Source organism: Terrapene carolina, unplaced genomic scaffold, assembly GCF_002925995.2.
Source record: "Terrapene carolina triunguis isolate 2854851 unplaced genomic scaffold, T_m_triunguis-2.0 Scaffold189, whole genome shotgun sequence".
In the NCBI taxonomy this organism is placed as follows: Eukaryota; Metazoa; Chordata; order Testudines; family Emydidae; genus Terrapene; species Terrapene triunguis.
Window position 1 is genome coordinate 4,442,966 of NW_020664540.1, and position 18,437 is coordinate 4,461,402.

General features: G+C 41.9%; 1 protein-coding gene across 6 annotated transcripts in view; it reads right to left on the reverse strand.

Moving 5' to 3' along the window:
- Positions 1-308: 308 nt before the first annotated feature.
- Positions 309-18,437, reverse strand: part of LOC112107100 (SERTA domain-containing protein 2-like) — a 23,136-nt gene continuing 5,007 nt past the window's right edge. For 2 of the 6 annotated variants that reach the window (XM_026654308.2, XM_029912112.1), the window contains 2 exons: positions 2,563-2,629; positions 309-1,929 (listed from right to left, as the gene is read on the reverse strand). In XM_026654308.2, the coding sequence (XP_026510093.1) occupies positions 1,074-1,929; positions 2,563-2,573 (867 nt within the window). In that variant the 5' untranslated portion in view covers positions 2,574-2,629 and the 3' untranslated portion in view covers positions 309-1,073. Of the gene's footprint in view, positions 1,930-2,562; positions 2,630-10,675; positions 10,706-11,774; positions 11,843-18,437 lie in introns of those variants that run through there. The other 4 variants (XM_024200667.2, XM_026654310.2, XM_024200668.2 and 1 more) reach the window with 4 other exon arrangements.

The following is an 18,437-nucleotide window of genomic DNA, read 5'->3' on the forward strand; positions in this document are numbered from 1 at the left end:
CTGTGCAAATATGTATCTGTAAGTAATATTGCACATTAAAAAAAGCGTTGTAGTGAAAACAGGACTGAGAAGACATATGGTGTTCTCCAAACAGAATAAAAAGCTATCTGTACAGTAAATGCTAATTTAAAGAATGCCAAGATTATTTAAAATCTAAGCACATAATACTGACAGAAAATGTTAAATTGGACAATATACATATAAATTACATTTGCAAATACTTGTAGAAATTTTAAACATTTAATACTCTTAATTTCACAAATCAGTTAGGTCACTGTCAAACAAAGGATCTAATTAATTAATTAAAAATGTTTTTCCCCCCCCACCAGAAAAATACAATGGAGAAACAAAACTTGCATTCTTAGACAAAGCACTGGAAAGAGTCAAAGCATTTCAGCTTATAGAGGTAGTACTAGCCACATCCAGCTAGAAATACATTATATTTGTATTATGATGAAATAATGTAGTAAAATGTAGAAAGACTATAAAATTTACAAAAATAAATAGTTCTGAATGCTTTAGAAAATGCAAGGTACTTCACTGACAAGTGTCTTGAGTCTGCTTTTCCGACCAAAGGGAAGTGACATTTGTTTTAATATTTTTAAAATATATCTATATCTCTAGTAATGCTGATGGATTTGCACAATCCAAATATGCAACTCCAATGTATGCCAACTTGGCATGTATTTTAATATTAAAAATAAAATCTAGGCTTCATCAGAGATTCCCATTTGAAATTCATTTTGTATGTAAATTCTTCTGACAAATTAAAAATTGCACATAAACATTTATTCAAAGGGGGGAGGGGTGGCGGGTAAGGATACGTGCATATGTTTTTATGTCAATACACACACGCACCCCCAGAAGGAAAAAGATGATTGCACAATTTGTCAAATAAATAATTTCATTTAAAAAACTGCCATTTTTTTGATTTATAACAGACATTTTAAGAACTACTCATGGACAACTGTGTTTTGTTTTAAAAGAAATTCCTTGCAGCTTTCCCAGTGGCTTTATCCTCAAACCAATGATAAGTGGCAGCACAGAAAGCATCTTTGGTTAAAAAATAAATATCAAGATCCAACAAGAATTTCCATGATATGGTCCAACTCACTCAGATCTGTTCTACATATCGGAATATTGTTTGTTGAGGAAGAATTGCAAGATGGGAAGGTTTTCAATGTTTCTTCTGTAGCAGCAGAAGGTGGTCTAGGTGCCATTAGTGGGGGAGAGCAGAAGTCTGAATCATACATTGAAGTGTCAATATCTTCAAAGATGTCATCTATAGCCAAATCTTTTAAGTAACTGGTTGAATTTGAAATTTCAAAGGAACCAAAAACACATTCAGCTCCCTTCAAATCTTGTCTATCATCTTCTAGTTTTAGACATGTGTTTTCTGGAGACTTCGGCGGCTCATCATCTCCAGCTGGAACCAAAGAAGTAGGTGGACTTATATCTTCCATGAAGTCCAAATCCTTCAGAATAGATGAAATGGCAGATGACATGTCATCATCTGAAACCATCAGCAGGCTATTTTCAATTGGGCCTTCTGCAGACCACGAGTTACAACCGTTAGACTCTTGCTGGCTGCTACCTGAAGGCAAATGTAAAGAAATTCCAGATGAATCAATTCCTGGGTAGCTGGGAGGATTGGGAGCAATGCCATTACATACATTAATTGGCTGCTGGCTCTCTTGTCTCATTTCCTCCTGAATTTGCCTTACTGTGTTGGCTATGAGCACAGAACGGTGCAAGTTTGGTTCCACCAGCATTTTGTAAGTTTGTAGTTTAGTGAGGCACATATTCAGCACTAACTGCCTCTTAAGTGGATATGGCAGATTTCGACTGGAATCAAAGGCACTTGAGAGACCAGCCATGTTCTCCTCATAGTCACTCAGCTTGCGTTTTAGGCCTCTCCCCAACATGAACCTAAAAAAGAAAAATTCTAGTCAAACTTTTAATTAAGCATCATTGGAAAACACCACACTTTTACAAAAGCTATATTCCTAACAGTGGGCAAAGGGGAAAGTGGAGACAGTTTGTATAAGTTAATCAATGCTAATGAGAGCTGATCACACATAGCTAAGGGAGCATACCCTCTCTTCCCCGGAAGTTTTTATTTCTATTAAGAAAGATGTACTTATTCCAACTAGATTCCCTAATAATGCTTACAATTTTAGATTAGAGAAAAAAAATCTAAAAATCAGCTACTTAATCATGAGATGTGAACTGTATTTAACAATAGTGAGAACTACAAAAAATTGAATCAACAGGACCATATTGAGGCTTCTTAATAGCTGCATAATTTTTTAAAAACTGAACATTTTGCAGGCTTACTAGGCCAAGTATTTTGGAATAAAGCTCACAACCCTTCCAGGCTAGAAAGACAGAATTACAGAGGAACTCAATGAAGACAGGAAAAAAGGTTCACAGTTATCCTGCCAAGTAAAGAGGTTCATTATTATAACTGCCCTAGCTATATGGAATATTTCAGAATTTGTATTATAGTAATCACTTGTTAGTGGATAATATAGTTAAGATTGCAAAACAAGTTTCATTAACCTTATTTTCATATGGTCAAAAACTTGCAGGCTGAAATTTCCTTTCCTGAATTCCTCTCCTCTCCCAACTGGAACACAAAACTGTCTGAGTTGATTGAGTTCACCACAGTCCCTCCACATGCTATGAAATTTACAAGATGGATTTTGAGACTTGGCATGTAGAGGTAGTAGCTCTCATTGAGTAGATCAGCCACTAGGTATGGTTATATAATAAAGTTGTGAACAATAGAAAATTAGCTACTACACTCCCACAATAGAAAACTGTATTCAGTCAGTGTTCGAGACACAATGTGGGTGAGGCAATATTTTTTTATTGGCCCAGCTTCAGCCCAGACCTGAAGAAGAGTTCTGTGTAAGCTCCAATATCCTGGGACTGGACTGAAGAACACGTCAGTCACTGTTCATATGTAGATGTGCTTCCTACGTACGTACATGTGAAGTGCACCCCATTTAATGTATGCCAGTAAGTACCAGTGAGGCCAAAGGACTTAGAAGTGTAAGTTCCTTCATAAATGCAAACTTCTCAATGGATGTGGTCAGCACTTATGCTGCCCTAAAACATTACATCAGGGATTTCGAGCCATTTATGTGCTTATGCCACTAAATGTTCAGACAATTTAAGAGTACAGGCAGTGAAAAGGCAGCAGGGAAGAGGTCCAGATAGGACAGGCAAGGGAATTTGGCTGCAGGACAGCCCTCTTTTCATTGCTGGTCAAGAATCCTGCCAGTCATTACACCAAACAGTGAGGGATTTTGATTTATGGATAATTATTTTTTCTGGGGACTAGAACACTCCAGACTAGTCTCTAAGACAAAGAACAAAATCAAACAAGAAGCCTACAGTCTCCCTTAATGAGCTAAGTGGGGAGTAGAACGCATCATGCCGTTTCATTCCCAAATGGAAGAAGTGCAGGTAAAAGCTTATTGAAGAATCTTAAGGGGAAAGAACAAGCCTGCTGCTTCTCAGTGATGCTACTGGAGGAGGTAAGTGGAATTGCATTGCACTAGAGATGACAATTGCAGGCTCCTATGGGCTCTCGCAGTTAGATGATCCCACAGATGTTAAGGCCTTGAAAACAGGTATTCATCTTGGACTCCCCAGCTAAGGTCCCTATAAGCTGCACAGCAGCCTATTTAGCGCTATGCAGACGCTCAGGGAACCCGCCCGGGGACCTGCTGAGGCCAGGACGCCCCTCTCCCCTGGCCCCAACCTAACCCAACCCCCAATCTGCCGCAGTGGCCCTCCGGCCCCAACTATGCCACGGCCTGGGCCCCGGGGCCCCTCCCCTGGCTTGGCCCCAGCCCGGACCTGCGGGGGCTGGGGGAGGAGCGCCTATCCTGCGGCCCTAGCCTCGGAGCTGCTGCGGCGGGGAAGAGATGCTTTTCCCCCCAGCCCAGGTGCTGCTGTGAGGAAGAGAGAGCTGTGCGGGAGTCCTCACCCCACCATAGCCCCAGAGCACCCTCCTGCACCCCTCATCCCCAGCCCCATCCCAGAGCCTGCACCCCCAGTCAGAGTCCTCACACCCCTGCACCCAACCCTCTGCCCCAGCCCTGAGCCCTCTCCCACACTCCAAACCCCTCGGCCTCACTCCCACCCCATGAATTGTTATGTGCACCGACCGATATGAAGGTGATGTGTCACATCACCTCAACAGTGGTGCACATAAAATTCATTCCGCACCTGGGTGGGAAAAATTAGAGGTAATAGTATAGGTATGCAGCTCCCCCGCCCACCACCACACTCCCCCCAAGCAGCCCACCTACACACAGTACCCAGAATTCAGTCTTCCTCTCAAAACTGTTCCATAACTGCCAACATTTATATAAAACCCCATAAATTCCTGGATCTGTTCTTACTCATCAAAACTGATTTTTCACAGATTTATAGATTCCAAAGCCAGAAGGGACCATTGTGATAATCTATTCTGATCTCCTGAATAACACCAGCTAGAAAACTTCCCTGAAGTTATGCCTAGAGAATATCTTAGAAAAACAAACATCCAATTTTGGTTTAAAGATTGCCAGTGATGTACAATCTACCACAACCCTTGGTAAATTGTTCCACTGGTTAGTTACCCCTCACTGTTAAATTACTTTTCAACTTGAAGGAGAAAGTAAAACTTTGTAGGCTGGACTATTTCAGTCCCATAGCTCTAAATATACTAGGAATTTTGTATTGCATGTGTAAAAGTTACTTTTCTTTTTTTTTTTTTTTTTTTTGGGGGGTGGGGGGGGGGGGGGGGAGAGAACGTGCTGTAATCCTTGGTAAGAACTAATTGCCAAGTTTCAACTTGAGAAATTCAGCAGCGAGTAACATGTTCATTATAACTGCATAAAATCTTACACCAGAAAAGTCCTCCCTCTAACCTTTCATCTCAAAAAGTGAATAGATTTTGCTCCATATTCTCTTTCAGCCCCCTCTCCCCAAATTCACCTACAGCCTGAGAACACATACAGAAAATCGTATCTAAAGATTTTCAGAAAGCTAAAAGGGAGGTAAAGTTTTATAATGAAAGTCTCAACATAATATTAACTATAAAATTTATAAACCACACATTTTGCTATAACAGACAACTGCTCACATTTACAGCGTGCAAATGGAGAGAAACTGTGGCAGAGAACACCACAGAAATGCCTACAAAATCAGAGACAAGGTGGGTGGGGAAATATCTTTTATTGGACCAACTTCTGTTGATGAGAGAGACTGGCTTTCCAGCTACACAGAGCTCTTCCCCAGGTCTGGGAAAGGTACACAGTGTCACAGCTAAATACAGGTTTCAGAGGGGTAGCCGTGTTAGTCTGTATCAGCAAAAACAGATGAGGAGTCCTTGTTGCACCTTAGAGACTAACAAATTTATTTGGGCATAAGCTTTCATGGGCTAGAACCCACTTCATCAGATGAATGGAGTGGAAGATACAGTAGCAGGTTATACACACACACACACACACACACACAGTACATGAGAAGATGGGACTTGCCTTACCAAGGGGTGGGGAGGTCAGTCTAACGAGAATTCAATTAACAGTAGAATACATTACAAAAACTAATTTTATCATACTAATTTCCCCCTACTGTTACTCACACCTTGTTGTCAACTGTTTGAAATGGGCCACCCTCATTACCACTACAAAAGTGATTTTTCCTCCCTTGGTAGTCTACTGTTAATTGACTTCTCATTAGACTGACCCCCCACCCCCCTTGGTAAGGCAACACCATCTTTTCATGTACTATCTATTTGTGTGTGTACGTATACACACACCTGCTACTGTATTTTCCACTCCATGCATCTGATAAAGTGGGTTCTAGCCCACAAAAGCTTATGCACAAATAAATTTGTTAGTCTCTAATGTGCCACAAGGACTCCTCATTGTTACAGCTAAATACAAGATCAAACAAATAGTTTAGCGTATGTATTTAACACATATTCTAAGAGACTATTCAAGGTGAAGTAGCCCATTAATATCCTTGTAGTCATAAGACAAAAAGGGGAGTTAGTGGGTTACAGATTGTTGTAATAAGCCATAAATCCTGTGTCTTTATACAGTCCATGATTTTTAGTGTCTAGCAAAAGTTATGAATTTTAGCTCCCAAGCTCATCTTTTGAAAGTGTTGTGCAGGTTTCTTTTGATGATGAGGACAGATAGGTCAGGTATAGAAAGATCGTTTTGTGAGATGGTGTTCTTGTCTTTTATCATTTTCCTATGAGAGTTCATTTAAGAGTATAGGATTGTCTGGTTTCACCCACACAGTTGTTATTGGGGCCTTTAGTGCAGTGGATGAGGTACACCACATGTTGTGATAGGCATGTGTAGGACCCAGGGATCTTGGAAGGTGTGTTGTCGGTGGTTGTTGATCACTGTAGAAGTGGAGGCATGTCTGCAAGTTTTGCATCTGTTGTTCTATCAGGGCCTGATGCTGCTTTGAGTTGGTGTGTCCTGGTCTGTGGGGAGCCTGCTTTTGATGATGATCTTGGAGAGGTCGTGGGGGTTGTGTGAAGGCCAGAAAAAGGAGTTCAGGGAAGATTTCTTTCAGATGGGGTCTCCATCGAGTATGGGTGGTAGTAGTTTGACGATACCCCAGATGGGTTCCAGTGTTGAGTGGTAGGTGACAACTAGTGTGTGGTCAGAGGGGGTTTTATTTCTGTATTATAACAGGCTCTCTTGGAGTACTTGGGTGGCCCATTCCATGATGTGAATTACTTCTCTGGTGGAGTATCCTTGTTTGGTGAAAGTGGTTTTGAGTGTGCTAATGTGTATCCCGAACTTTCTCCCCAGAGCATATTTTGTGGTATCTGAGTGCCTGGCTGTAGATAGATTTCTTGGTGCATCTGGGGTAGTTACTGTATCTATGAAGATAGGTGTGCTGATCCGTGGGTTTCTTGTATGTAGTTGTCTGTGGGGTTCCATTGTTGAAGCTGATTGTGATGTCCAGGAATTTGATGTTAGCGTGGGAGCATACCAGAGACAGTTTCATGGATGGGTGGTGGTTGCTGAAGTTGTGGTGGAAATTAGGAGGGATTTTAAGTGGTCTGTCCAGAGGATGAAAATATAATTGATGTGTCCAGGGAATATCCTTGTTTCTGTGGTGCATTTACCCAGAAATTCTTCTTCAAGGTCCCATGAAGAGGATGGCATACTGGGGAGCCATGCTAGTACCTATGGTTGTTCCCATGGTTAGACAAAGTGTTTGTTGTTGAATGTAAAATTGTTATGGGTGAGGATGAAATGGATGAGTTTGGCAATACTATGGAGTGGATATCTGAGGGTTGTCCATTGTCTTGTAAATATTTGAGGCAGACAGCTATGCAGCCATTGTGGGGAATGTTGGTGTATAGGAAAGTGAAATGCATGGTGGCAAGGATGGTGTTCCCAGGGAGGTTGTTAATGCTGCAGTGTTTGGACACTTCACCTGGAATGAGCCTCAGAATGTGTTAACTACTTATGCTAAACTATCTGTTCAATCTTGTATTTGGCAGTGATGCCCTAAGTACCATTCCCAGACCTGAGGAAGAGCTGTGTGTAGCTGGAAAGCTTGTCTCTCACCAACAGATAAAATATCAATAAAAGATATTACCTCACTCACTTTGTGTGTCTAATATCCTGGGACTGACACAGTTACAACAACTCTGCATACCTTCTCAGACAAATTAGGGAAATACAGGTCTGTTGCATCTTACGCACATTTAACATGCGCGATTTCAACTTTACGCGGTCGGCAAAAACAAAAAAAGAGAAACAACAATTTTAATACTATACCTGTAGTGCGGGCGATTTCGCCCGCCATTGAACTCAATGGGGTTTTAGCTATATGCGGTTTTCGCTTTACGCATTAACCGCAGAAAGGAAGCCCTGCGTAAGATGAGACAGACCTGTATAGCCTAGATGGAGCTACTATAAGATGGATGCATAACTCATTGGAAAAGCATTCCCAGACAGTAATCACCACAGTCAAACTGGAAGGGCATATTGAGTGGGGTCCCGCAGGGATTGTTCCTGGGTACAGTTCTGTTCAATATATTCATAAATGATTTAGATAATGGCATAGAGAGAGTACATTTATAAAGTTTGTGGACAGTACCAAGTTGGGAGGAGTTGCAAGAGCTTTGCAGGATAGGATTAAAATTCAAGATGATCTGAACAAACTGGAAAAATGGTCTGAAGTAAAGAGGATGAAATTCAATAAGGACAAATGCAAAGTACTCCACTTAGGAAAGAACAATCAATTGTACGCATACAAAAAACGGGAAATGACAGGTAGGAAGGAGTACTGCGGAAAGGGATCTGGGGATTATAGTGGATCACAAGCTAAATATGAGTCAGCAGTGTAATACTGTTGCAAAACAAAGCCACCATCATTCTGGGATGTAGTAGCAGGAGTGTTGTAAGCAAGACACTGGAAGTAATTCTTCTGCTCTATTTCATGCTAAGGCCTCAGCGGGAATAATGTGTCCACCTCTGGGCACCACATTTCAGGAAGATGTGGGACAAATTGGAGAATCTCAGTCATTGTCTAACCCAGCAGTTCTCAAACTTTAGCTACCCGAGGACCCCCATTTTCATTTAAAATTGTTCATGCTCAGCTCCAGACCCTGCCCCCACTCCACTCCTTCTCCCAAGGCCCCACCCCTACCCTACCTCTTCCTGTCCTCACTCCACCTCTGCCCCTCTTATTCCCACTCCCTCCCCTGAGCAAGCCCTATCCCCGCTCCTCCCTTCCCTTCCAGTGCCTCCTGTACACTGTGGAACAGCTGTTCAGTGGTGTGCAGAAGATGCTGGGAGGGAGGGGGAGGAGTTGATCAGTGGGGCCAGTGGCCCTGGACATGACTTGTGGATCCCCTGGAGTACCCTCACAGACCCCCAGGGGTCCATGGACCCCAATTTGAGAAACCCTGGTCTAACCTGTTCTTAAAAACCTCCAAACACCTTTCAGGGATGGTCTAATTATTACTTAGTCCTGCCTTGAGTGCAGGGGACTGGACTAGATGACCTATTGAGGCCCCTTCCAGTCCTGCACTTTATGATTCTATGAAGTGGCTCAAAACAACAATGCCTTGATATTAACCAGTCCTACTACTATACACATTAGAAAAAAGCAGTTCTATATTTGAGTTGAGTATTTTTTCCTATTTTTTCCTACTTGGTTGCAGTAGAGAGAACACAGCGTGGCTAACACTCAGCTATAATATGCAGTTTAAAAAAAAAGAAGACTTCAGTTTCTGCTGAAGACACTGGTAAAGCCTGGACCTGGTTTTGTCCATACAACTGGAAAGAGTTTACTCCTTAGACTCAACACAAAAACAATCAAATTAGACACCCAGTGGCAGATTAATGTCAGATCCTTTGCACGCCAGGATCCAGGCCCAGCACACTGTAGAAGGCCTCCCAACTTCCCTTTTATGTGAATACTGGGTAGTCCAGCTGACTACTTTAGCTGCCAGTCCATTACCACACATTATCCATTAAGACAATCTGCTGCTAGATTTCTGGGTAGAGGGGAATGGCAGGAAGAAAGCCCTTTCACCCCAGAGGATGATCCCATCTCAGATTTTCAGAACATACTGCAGGGCTTCCAATGCATCCATCTGCCTGGACCATAGATTTAGCATGTGCATAGTGGTCTAGCCAAGCGATGGCATCTTCAGTGGCGTGATGCAGTTCTTCTAGGCCACCGCTGAACCTAGTCAGCAGGCATTCATCGATAATATGCGTCATTGTCTGTGTTGCACCACAGCTGAACTGAACCAGAACATAACTGAAGAGTGCTGTCTAAGGTAACAGGATGCAAGAGATGGAGCAGCACTCAGGAACAACTGGGGGTGGGAAGCAGAGGGGGAAGGAAGACAGTTAGGTGGGAAAGGAATGAAAGTGAGACTCCCTCATAGTCTCTGTGTATTTTGATGTAGATGTTCCTGTAGGAAATCAAATTTGCCATTCAAATGAACTTTTAAGTTACACATGGGGCTAGTAGTTCTGCCTATTGTTAAGTCGCCTAATACTTTCCATTATAAAGATGTTGCTTTCAGTTGGTTTTAATTTTGCCAAACTTCAACCATCTGGGTGGAAGTTTTCCTCAAAAATAGTTTAGTCTTGTTCTTTGAAACAACTGGAGACTATACTGAGCAAATCACCTAAATCAAACTTTTAAAAAGTGGCCATTAATTGTCTCTCTTTTTCTGGATGCTCAACTTAAGACATCTGGAGCCTGATTTACAGAAATGCTGAGGACTTAACTGTAGATCAAGTCTATGGAAAATGTGCTTTGAACATATACAATGCAAAAATAATGTGAAATACTCAAAAATCAGATCCTATATTATTCTAATTTTGGGTGTCCAATTTGAGATTCTCTGGCAATTTGGGGAGCAATCTTTGGGGGGGGAGGGGGGGAGAAATCTATTTTAGGAATAATGTCATTACCCCATCCCATGGGAGCCTTGTGAAAATAATTTAAATTAGTGTTTGCAAAGAAGCCATCTGCTATGGTGATGAGTGTCACAGAAAAGCCGTGAGAAAATAATCTAATTCTGCAATCAGTGCAGGGTTTAGATAATGTGCAGCAAAATGGCCTGGAACCACATGCTGAACAAGGATAAAAAAAATATTGAATAGCTTACCCATTCAGGGAGCGTCATCCATCCTGCACACTGAATGAAAAAAACAGTATGTGATCACTTAAATAAAGACTAATACATATGGACAAGAGGGCCAAATTAAGGTTGTATAGGACACCAAAAATCTAGTATTTCTTAACTTTTGAGTGTTTAAAATAACTTGAAGGTTGCAAAGTCAATGTAATTTTTCTGCAATGCATATTTAGGCTTCATTGTCAATCCAGGAACCTTTAGAAGTCTAATCAATTTGACTAATATGGATAAATGATAATCCCTACATTTTCTCAGAGAGAGGTGCATAGTGTTTTAGTTACTGCAAACCTATCAATTTTAGTAGGAGACACTCAGCTAAATTCCAGCTCACCGCGCTGAAATTTTCAGAGACATGGACATTAAAAATCCTTAAAGCTGCATGAAAGTTTTATATAGTTTGTTTTAACTTTTCGTTTCACATAGTGTGCCTATCACACTAAAAACTCCAACACACACGTGAATTAATGCCCTCCCTTACTTCCTCCCACAATATCTAAACAAAATAAGTTCCGCCTCCTTAATACTAGCTGTCCTAGAAATGTTTAATACAGTTTGAGTGATTGTAGCTTTCTAAAACATTACACTTAAAACTCTTCTAGTACATGAAGAAGCCTAAGAGCAAAGCAAATTTGTTTTTAACCAAATCTATTTCTAAATCCATAAAGGGGGCAAGACTTTTAGAATACCTAGTCTTATTTGCAGCAGCCTTAACTATGCCTGTTTAATGTGGCTGTCTGCCTAACTGCATGAATGCTGCAAGTCTGTTTTTAGAAGCTAGATAATTTTAGAAGTATAGAAATTTTTAAAGAGGATAATAAAACTAAAGCAGCATTGCAATAACTCTGCAGCTAACATTTCCGCTAGTAACCACGATACTACCATCATTTTACACTTCAATTCTGTGTCAAATACACTCAAACGTTGACCTACAAAGGCATGAAGCCTCTCTTACCAAATAAACCACATTTAATCAGGCCTTTTGCTTTACTTTCTAGTATAAAATAATTTGTCAAATTGTCACAAGAGTATATCTTTAAGAAGCTGCTCCAGGTTTCTATGGGTAACTTACCTTTTAAGAGTATTGTAATTTTTTCTAGGTACTCTTTTTCAGTGCTGCTCCATTACGCAGCATGGAACTATGACCACATTGTTTAATTTTGTAATCCGCTTCCCACTATAATTTTTGTTACAGACGAAGAACCAACCTCTATCAATTCCATACCTAGATAATCCTGTGTTACTGAGTGACTGCTCTCCAGTTGTCAGTCCTTTCAAACAGCTGACAGAACTGTACAATCTGGTCAACAGAGAAGCACAAACTGGACATGCTAGATTGTAGGAGGAGCTTCTGGAAACTGCGGTGAAGTGTATCCTTCTCGCTTTAGCCTAATTCCAGGAAGCTACTCAACACTCAAAAATAGGGCCCTAGCAAAATGATCATGTGGGTATGGATTTCAAAATTCCACTGTAAATATACAAAGTGAGCACAGACTAAAGCCTATGTCAACATAAATCTGAGATTTGTACTTATCCAGTTAGAAATGAAAGGACAAGTTATAGATTACACTTTCCTTAAACTTCGATAAAAACTAGAACATATTCTAGAAAATAATTTAGGGTCTCCATTGGAGTCCTTGATCATGACGCACACAGAATAATTAAAAATAGGGAATTCTACACTTAAGTATTTTGGGTACTGTCCTCTCATCTACTTAACCAAGTTATCATACAATGTGAACCAACATTGAGTTATAGGTCATTTATGATGGAAAGCTTACATTAAGAGTTTTGAAAGCCTAATTACTTTTTGCATATTAATAAAAAGTCAAAAAAGCTTACTTTTCACTGTTAAGAGGGGCAAATATTACCATCCATGTCAGTAAGCAGAGAAAAGCAACAGAGTCCTGTGGCACCTTATAGACTAACAGATGTATTGGAGCATAAACTTTCGTGGGTTCAATACATCTGTTAGTCTATAAAGGTGCCACAGGACTCTGTTGCTTTTTACAGATCCAGACTAACACGGCTACCTCTCTGATAGTAAGCAGAGAGGAGCTTGCATCCACAGATCCAGTCTGGAGTAGGTGCTGGCTGAGCAGCATGCTTCCCACGTAAGACCCATGGTAGCTCCACAGGAATTTTGCCCCTTTGGGTTGGGAGAAAGCAACCATGGGCCACAATACTAAACTGTACTCAAGTATGAAGGAAGTGGGAGGAGACAGGAAGGCATGTCACTGATCAACCATCAGCAAAGAATGCCAAATGGGAAGCCTGGTTAGAGCAGGCAGCGATGCAAAAGAAACACTCCAGGCTCCCAGAAATGTTAACCTTGAGAAGCCTGTGGCAGATTATACAAGTGCTACAATTTTAGAGGAAGACACCAGCTCCATCTGTCACAGGGACTGATGCTGCAGAGCAGCTGCTGCTGACATGTGGTGAGGAAGTGCAGCTGGAAACAGTCACAGGAGGAAAGCAGTGAATGATTGAGTTAGAATCTCCCATTATTTCTGCTTGGGCAAGCCCATTTCCTTATTTCCTCTTTCTCCACCTTCATAAAACATCCTACTTGAAAGTAGGCAACATTGTTAAACTTTAGAACTACATGTGGTGCAAGTTTCAACAAGAGAAAGCTTCCAAGAAAGTGAATTTATAGAATCTAGGACTGTATACAGTGTGCACACTTTTCCTTCTCATGAACAATACCCAGCACTGGGGCTAACTGGCATTCATTTGCTGTTACAGTACATGCTGATGGACATGATCTCTAAGGAAGCATTTGGCCTGTATTATGCAGGCGGTCAGACTGGCTGATCACAATGGTTTCTTCTGGCTTTAGAACAGAGTTGGGCAAACTACGGCCCGGGGGCCGCATCTGGCCCTCCAGATGTTTTAATCTGGCCCTCGAGCTCCTGCTGGGGAGCGGAGTCCGGGGCTTGCCGCACTCCAGCGCTCCAGCCGGGGCGCTCCTGGAAGCAGCGGCATTGTCTCCCATCCAACGCCTAAGCGTAGGGGCAGCCAGGGGGCTCCGCACGCTGCCCCCACCCCAAGTGCTTCCCCCGCAGCTCCCATTGGCTGGGAACCGCAGCCAACGGGATCTGCTGGGGCAGCGCATGCAGATGGAGCAGCGCGCAGAGCTGCCTGGCTGCACCTCCATGTAGGAGCTGGAGGCGGGACATGCTGCTGCTTTTGGGAGCTGCTTGAGGTAAGCGCCACCCGGAACCTGCACCCCTGACCCGCTCCCACGCCCCTGCCCAAGCCCCGATTCCCACCCTCCCAACCCCTCAGTCCCAGCCCAGAGCACCCTCCTGCAGCCCCAGCCCCACCCCAGAGCCCTCAATCCCTCCTGCACCCCAACCCCTAATTTCATCAGCATTCATAGCCCGTCATACAATTTCCATACCCTCATGTGGCCCTTGGGCCAAAAAGTTTGCCCACCCCGGCTTTAGAATCTGTAACTTGGCCTTATTGGATCTCCTGGTGCGTTTCTTTCTGCACAAGTGAGGAGTCACTTTTACAATCATCTTTATTGAACTTATGCCTGTTTAAGGGCATGTCTATGCTACAAAATTAAGTCAACTTAAGTTAGGTCCACCTACAGTAACCACAGTAATTAAATCAGATCTTTGTGTCCACACTACGCTCCTTCTGTCGGCAGTGCGGGTCCTCACCAGAAGCACTTGCACCGACTTTAGTGGGGCCTTGTGGGGCACTGACAACCGCAGCCCCACTGCCCCGGGCTGACAGCCGGAGTCCCGGGGCTGACAGGGCTCCATCTGTCAAAGGCAGCAACAGGCAATGTAAGCAACAGTGTCTACACAGACACTGCGTCAACCTAACTACATCAACCTAAACGCTACTCCTCTCACGGAGGTGGAGTTATTAGGTTGGTGTAGCAGGCGAGTTAAATGGGTGGGCGGAACATTGCAGTGTAGACGTTTACCCAGTTAGGCTGACATAAGCTGCCTTATGTTGACCTAACTCTGTAACGTAGACCAGACTTAAGTCAGGTATACTACTTTGTGGGAATAGCCACAACAATCATGTTTGCCCTTCTTATTTCCAAGTCTTAATTAACTAGAATAACTATACCAAGAAAGTCAAAATCAGAAACGTAGAGCTGGAAGGGACCCTGAAAAGTCATCAAATCCAGCCCCCTGTGCTGAAGCAGGACCCAAATAAAACTAGACCAGTGGTCCCCAACGCGGTGCCCGAGGGTGCCATAGCGCCCGCCAGGGCATTTATGTGTGCCCGCCTACTGACAAGGGAGCACCCCGCCAACGAGGAGCGCGGCCGCCGGACAAGCATTTCGGCAGCGATGCTTCTCGATGATGCCGCTTCTCGGTGGCATTTCGGCAGCTGGTAATCCGGCACCCGCCACACTGAAAGTTGGGGACTACTGAACTAGACCCTTCCTCATTGGTGTTCATCCAGTCCGTTCTTAAAAACTTCTAGTGATGGGGATTGCATAAGCTCTCTTGGAAGCCTATTCTAGAGTTTAACTACTCTTACAGTTGGAAAGTTTTTCCTAATATCGAACCTAAACCTCCCTTGCTGCAGATTAAGCCCCTTACTTCTTGGCCTACCTTCAGTAGATATGGAGAACACCTGATCACAGTCTCCTTTATAACAGCCCCTAATATATTTGAATACGTATCAGATCCTCCCTCAATCTTTATTCCCCTCAGGACTAAACATGCCAATTTTTTTAACCTTTTCTCATAGGTATGGTTTCTAAGCCTTTTATCATTTTTGTTGCTCTCCTCTGGACTCTCTCCAATCTGTACACATCTTTCTTGGCGTATGGTGCCCAGAAGTGGGCAGAATACTGAGGCCTCAGCAGTGCTGAGGATAGCAGAACAATTACCTGGTTTTACATACAAACTCCTGCTAATACACCCCAGAATTATATTAGCCTTATTCACAGCTGCATCTTGTTGTTGACTCATTCAGACATGGCTTTTAATTTGACTGACATGCTTTCAAAATTTCAGATTTTAGAGTGCCCATATGACTGTACGAGGCACTTAAGATAAAACACCTAAAAGACAAGTCTCACTGCCCCAAACTTACAATATAAGCGATGGACTTGATAAGCGAAAGACAAGAGGATAGGGCAAGAAAGGGCACAGGTTATGGAGATTTTACATGATGACCCAGTTTAAGTTTTCATACATCTTGGTGGTACCTTTCTTTTTTGTAAACACTCATTTAATGTAGGCAATACTAGAGAAGTGAGATTTTTAGCAATAATTTGAATTAGGTGAGGGTTAAGAGTTGGGGGCTTGAATAGATTCTGAAAGGGTGGTGTTCTAAGCACTAGGAACAACACAGGAGGAGGTATGGAGATATCAGCGACATAAGGGTGCTTACAGTAAGTCAGCAAATTAACAGTGGCCATCTAGAAAGGAAGTTAGTTGTAGGTGACTTTTAGAAATAGTTATAATTCAGAACCATCAAATTGTGCACACAGCTAGTATATGTAACTGTGTGAACTTGTTATCCTCATCTTTTCTCCTTCCCTGCTACTATTTGCCACTTACCTATCAATCTGTGGTACGTATCTGGCTTCCATCACTGTAGTATCTGAGCATGACAATCTTTAATGTATTAACTAATGTACTTGTTGCATCCGGTCTTAGGCTGCAAACATCCAAGGGTAAGGGAGCATATCTACCCACATTTTATTTCAGCACCTAGCACAGTAAGGTCCTGACAACTGGAGGTTGAGCATTCCTGCAACGGCTACTCCCTCTCCTCCCCACAAAAGAGACAAGAGCAGCAAAGAGGTAGAGAAGCTAGTGTTGTTAATGGAGCAGAGATCAAGGGACAAAACAGAAGTGACCAGGTTGGACATTAGGAATGGATTTACACGGACAACCCAAAATAGCTTACATAACACAGCAAGGTGTGATTGGATAATCACAACTGGTGCCCTGCTAGCCAAGGTCCCTGAGGATTTTACAGTTCAACTCAGGTTTCTATTAACAATGGGGCTGGGTCATTTTATGAGGTGAGACAAGAAGGATTAAATATATTATACTAAATGATAAGATATGACTCTAGCCTTATGGACAGAATGAGACTTAAAGAAAAGCATTTTGCTTTTTATTTTAGTCTAACGGTATGAGAGATTAAATAGGAGGTATGCATGTCTGAAATGGTTTAAAGAGGAATATTGCCACATACTGCCTTGAATCTTTGTTACTTCCAAAAATCTAAATTAGCTCTTGTGCAGTAAAGTTATTTATTGGAGCTAGAATCCAAAAGGAAATAGCTCCTCAAAAAGGGTGCCACAAGTACTCCTGTTCTTTTTGCAGATAATGTTAAGTGATTTTAGAGCAGGACATTTTTTGGTCCCCAAATACTGACAGATGCTTCACATAACTTTTAATAGTAATAGAGGGACTTATCTGAACACAGCAACAAGAGATAGTTAATATTTTCATAAAACTACAAATGAGGACAATCCACCTGCCAAACAAGGTTTTTAATATAGACACGATTCTAAAGAACACTAAATGAAATAAATGGAGAAACAATAGCCTTGGTAATGCACAGGACTGGGAGTTCGGTTCTATTTCGTAACTTCTCTGCATTAGTTTCAGTATCTATAGACACAGGATAATTCAGACGTTTACAGGAGTGTTACAAAGCTAAGCTAGTGTTCGTAAAGTACTAAGGTCCTTGGATAGAAGGTGCTACTCAAGTGAAAAGTTTTACCTTCATCTAAAAATAAGAGGTGAAAAGAGGAAAAGTTTAGTAATAAAAATAATTATGCTAAGAGACTTTCTACATTAAAATGACCCTCATTCACAAGTCATTCTCTGTAAAGCAACGGTAATCAGTTTTCTGTGTATAGAAAATGAACAGCTGTTCACTTACTACTACTTATTAGTTTCGGTATTTCATTCTGGGAAAGCAGCAGCTCTGTCAGGATTTGTATTTTTACCGGCTATAACAGCAGGGTGTGATGTCTGTGGGACTACTTATAGCAATAAACAAGAAGTACTCTTAGCATCCAACATCTATCACTAGAGTCACTTGCAGGAGAGTAATGAGGTAGCATGGCTTAAAAAAAAAAAACAACCTATCTTTTAAAAGTGTTGTCCCCAAACTTGTCATTTGTGCGTATGATTCCACTTTCAGATGTGAACCCTGCAAGTATGTACCCTTAGTATATAAAGTGTTGCAGCAGCTACATTTCAGCTGAGATTTTTGGGTGAAGGGTTTCAGCGGGAAGGAGGGGAGGGTTGTCATTTAAGCTAAGGCATAACGGAACAGTTCAAAAGTTGAACTGAACCAAACATGATCAAAAGTTACTAAATCTAGAAACTGCAGCAAAAGTTTAACTAAATTAAATTTGAACTTTTTAACTGTGGTTCCACCAAAGCAAAATACAGCTGGATTGACAAACTAAATAAAAGATCATAAGATTCAATGTAATGCCTATTACCAGCTTTCCTTACTTGATAGAAAACAGTTGGAAAAAAAACTATTCCTTCTTTAAGTCACCTATCTACTGAAGATGCAAAACTATTGCATGTGATCACATATGTAACGCCATAGACAAACTGCATACAAGTTGCAGTGATCCCGATGAAAATCCATTGTCAGGAGAATTTAGATTATTCAGAATGATGAAATGCTAGTATGTGGATTTGGCAGAGAATCAGAGAAGTTTCTACCACCAAAACATAAATAAATGCAACTGATCGCAGGGGGGGGGGGGGGG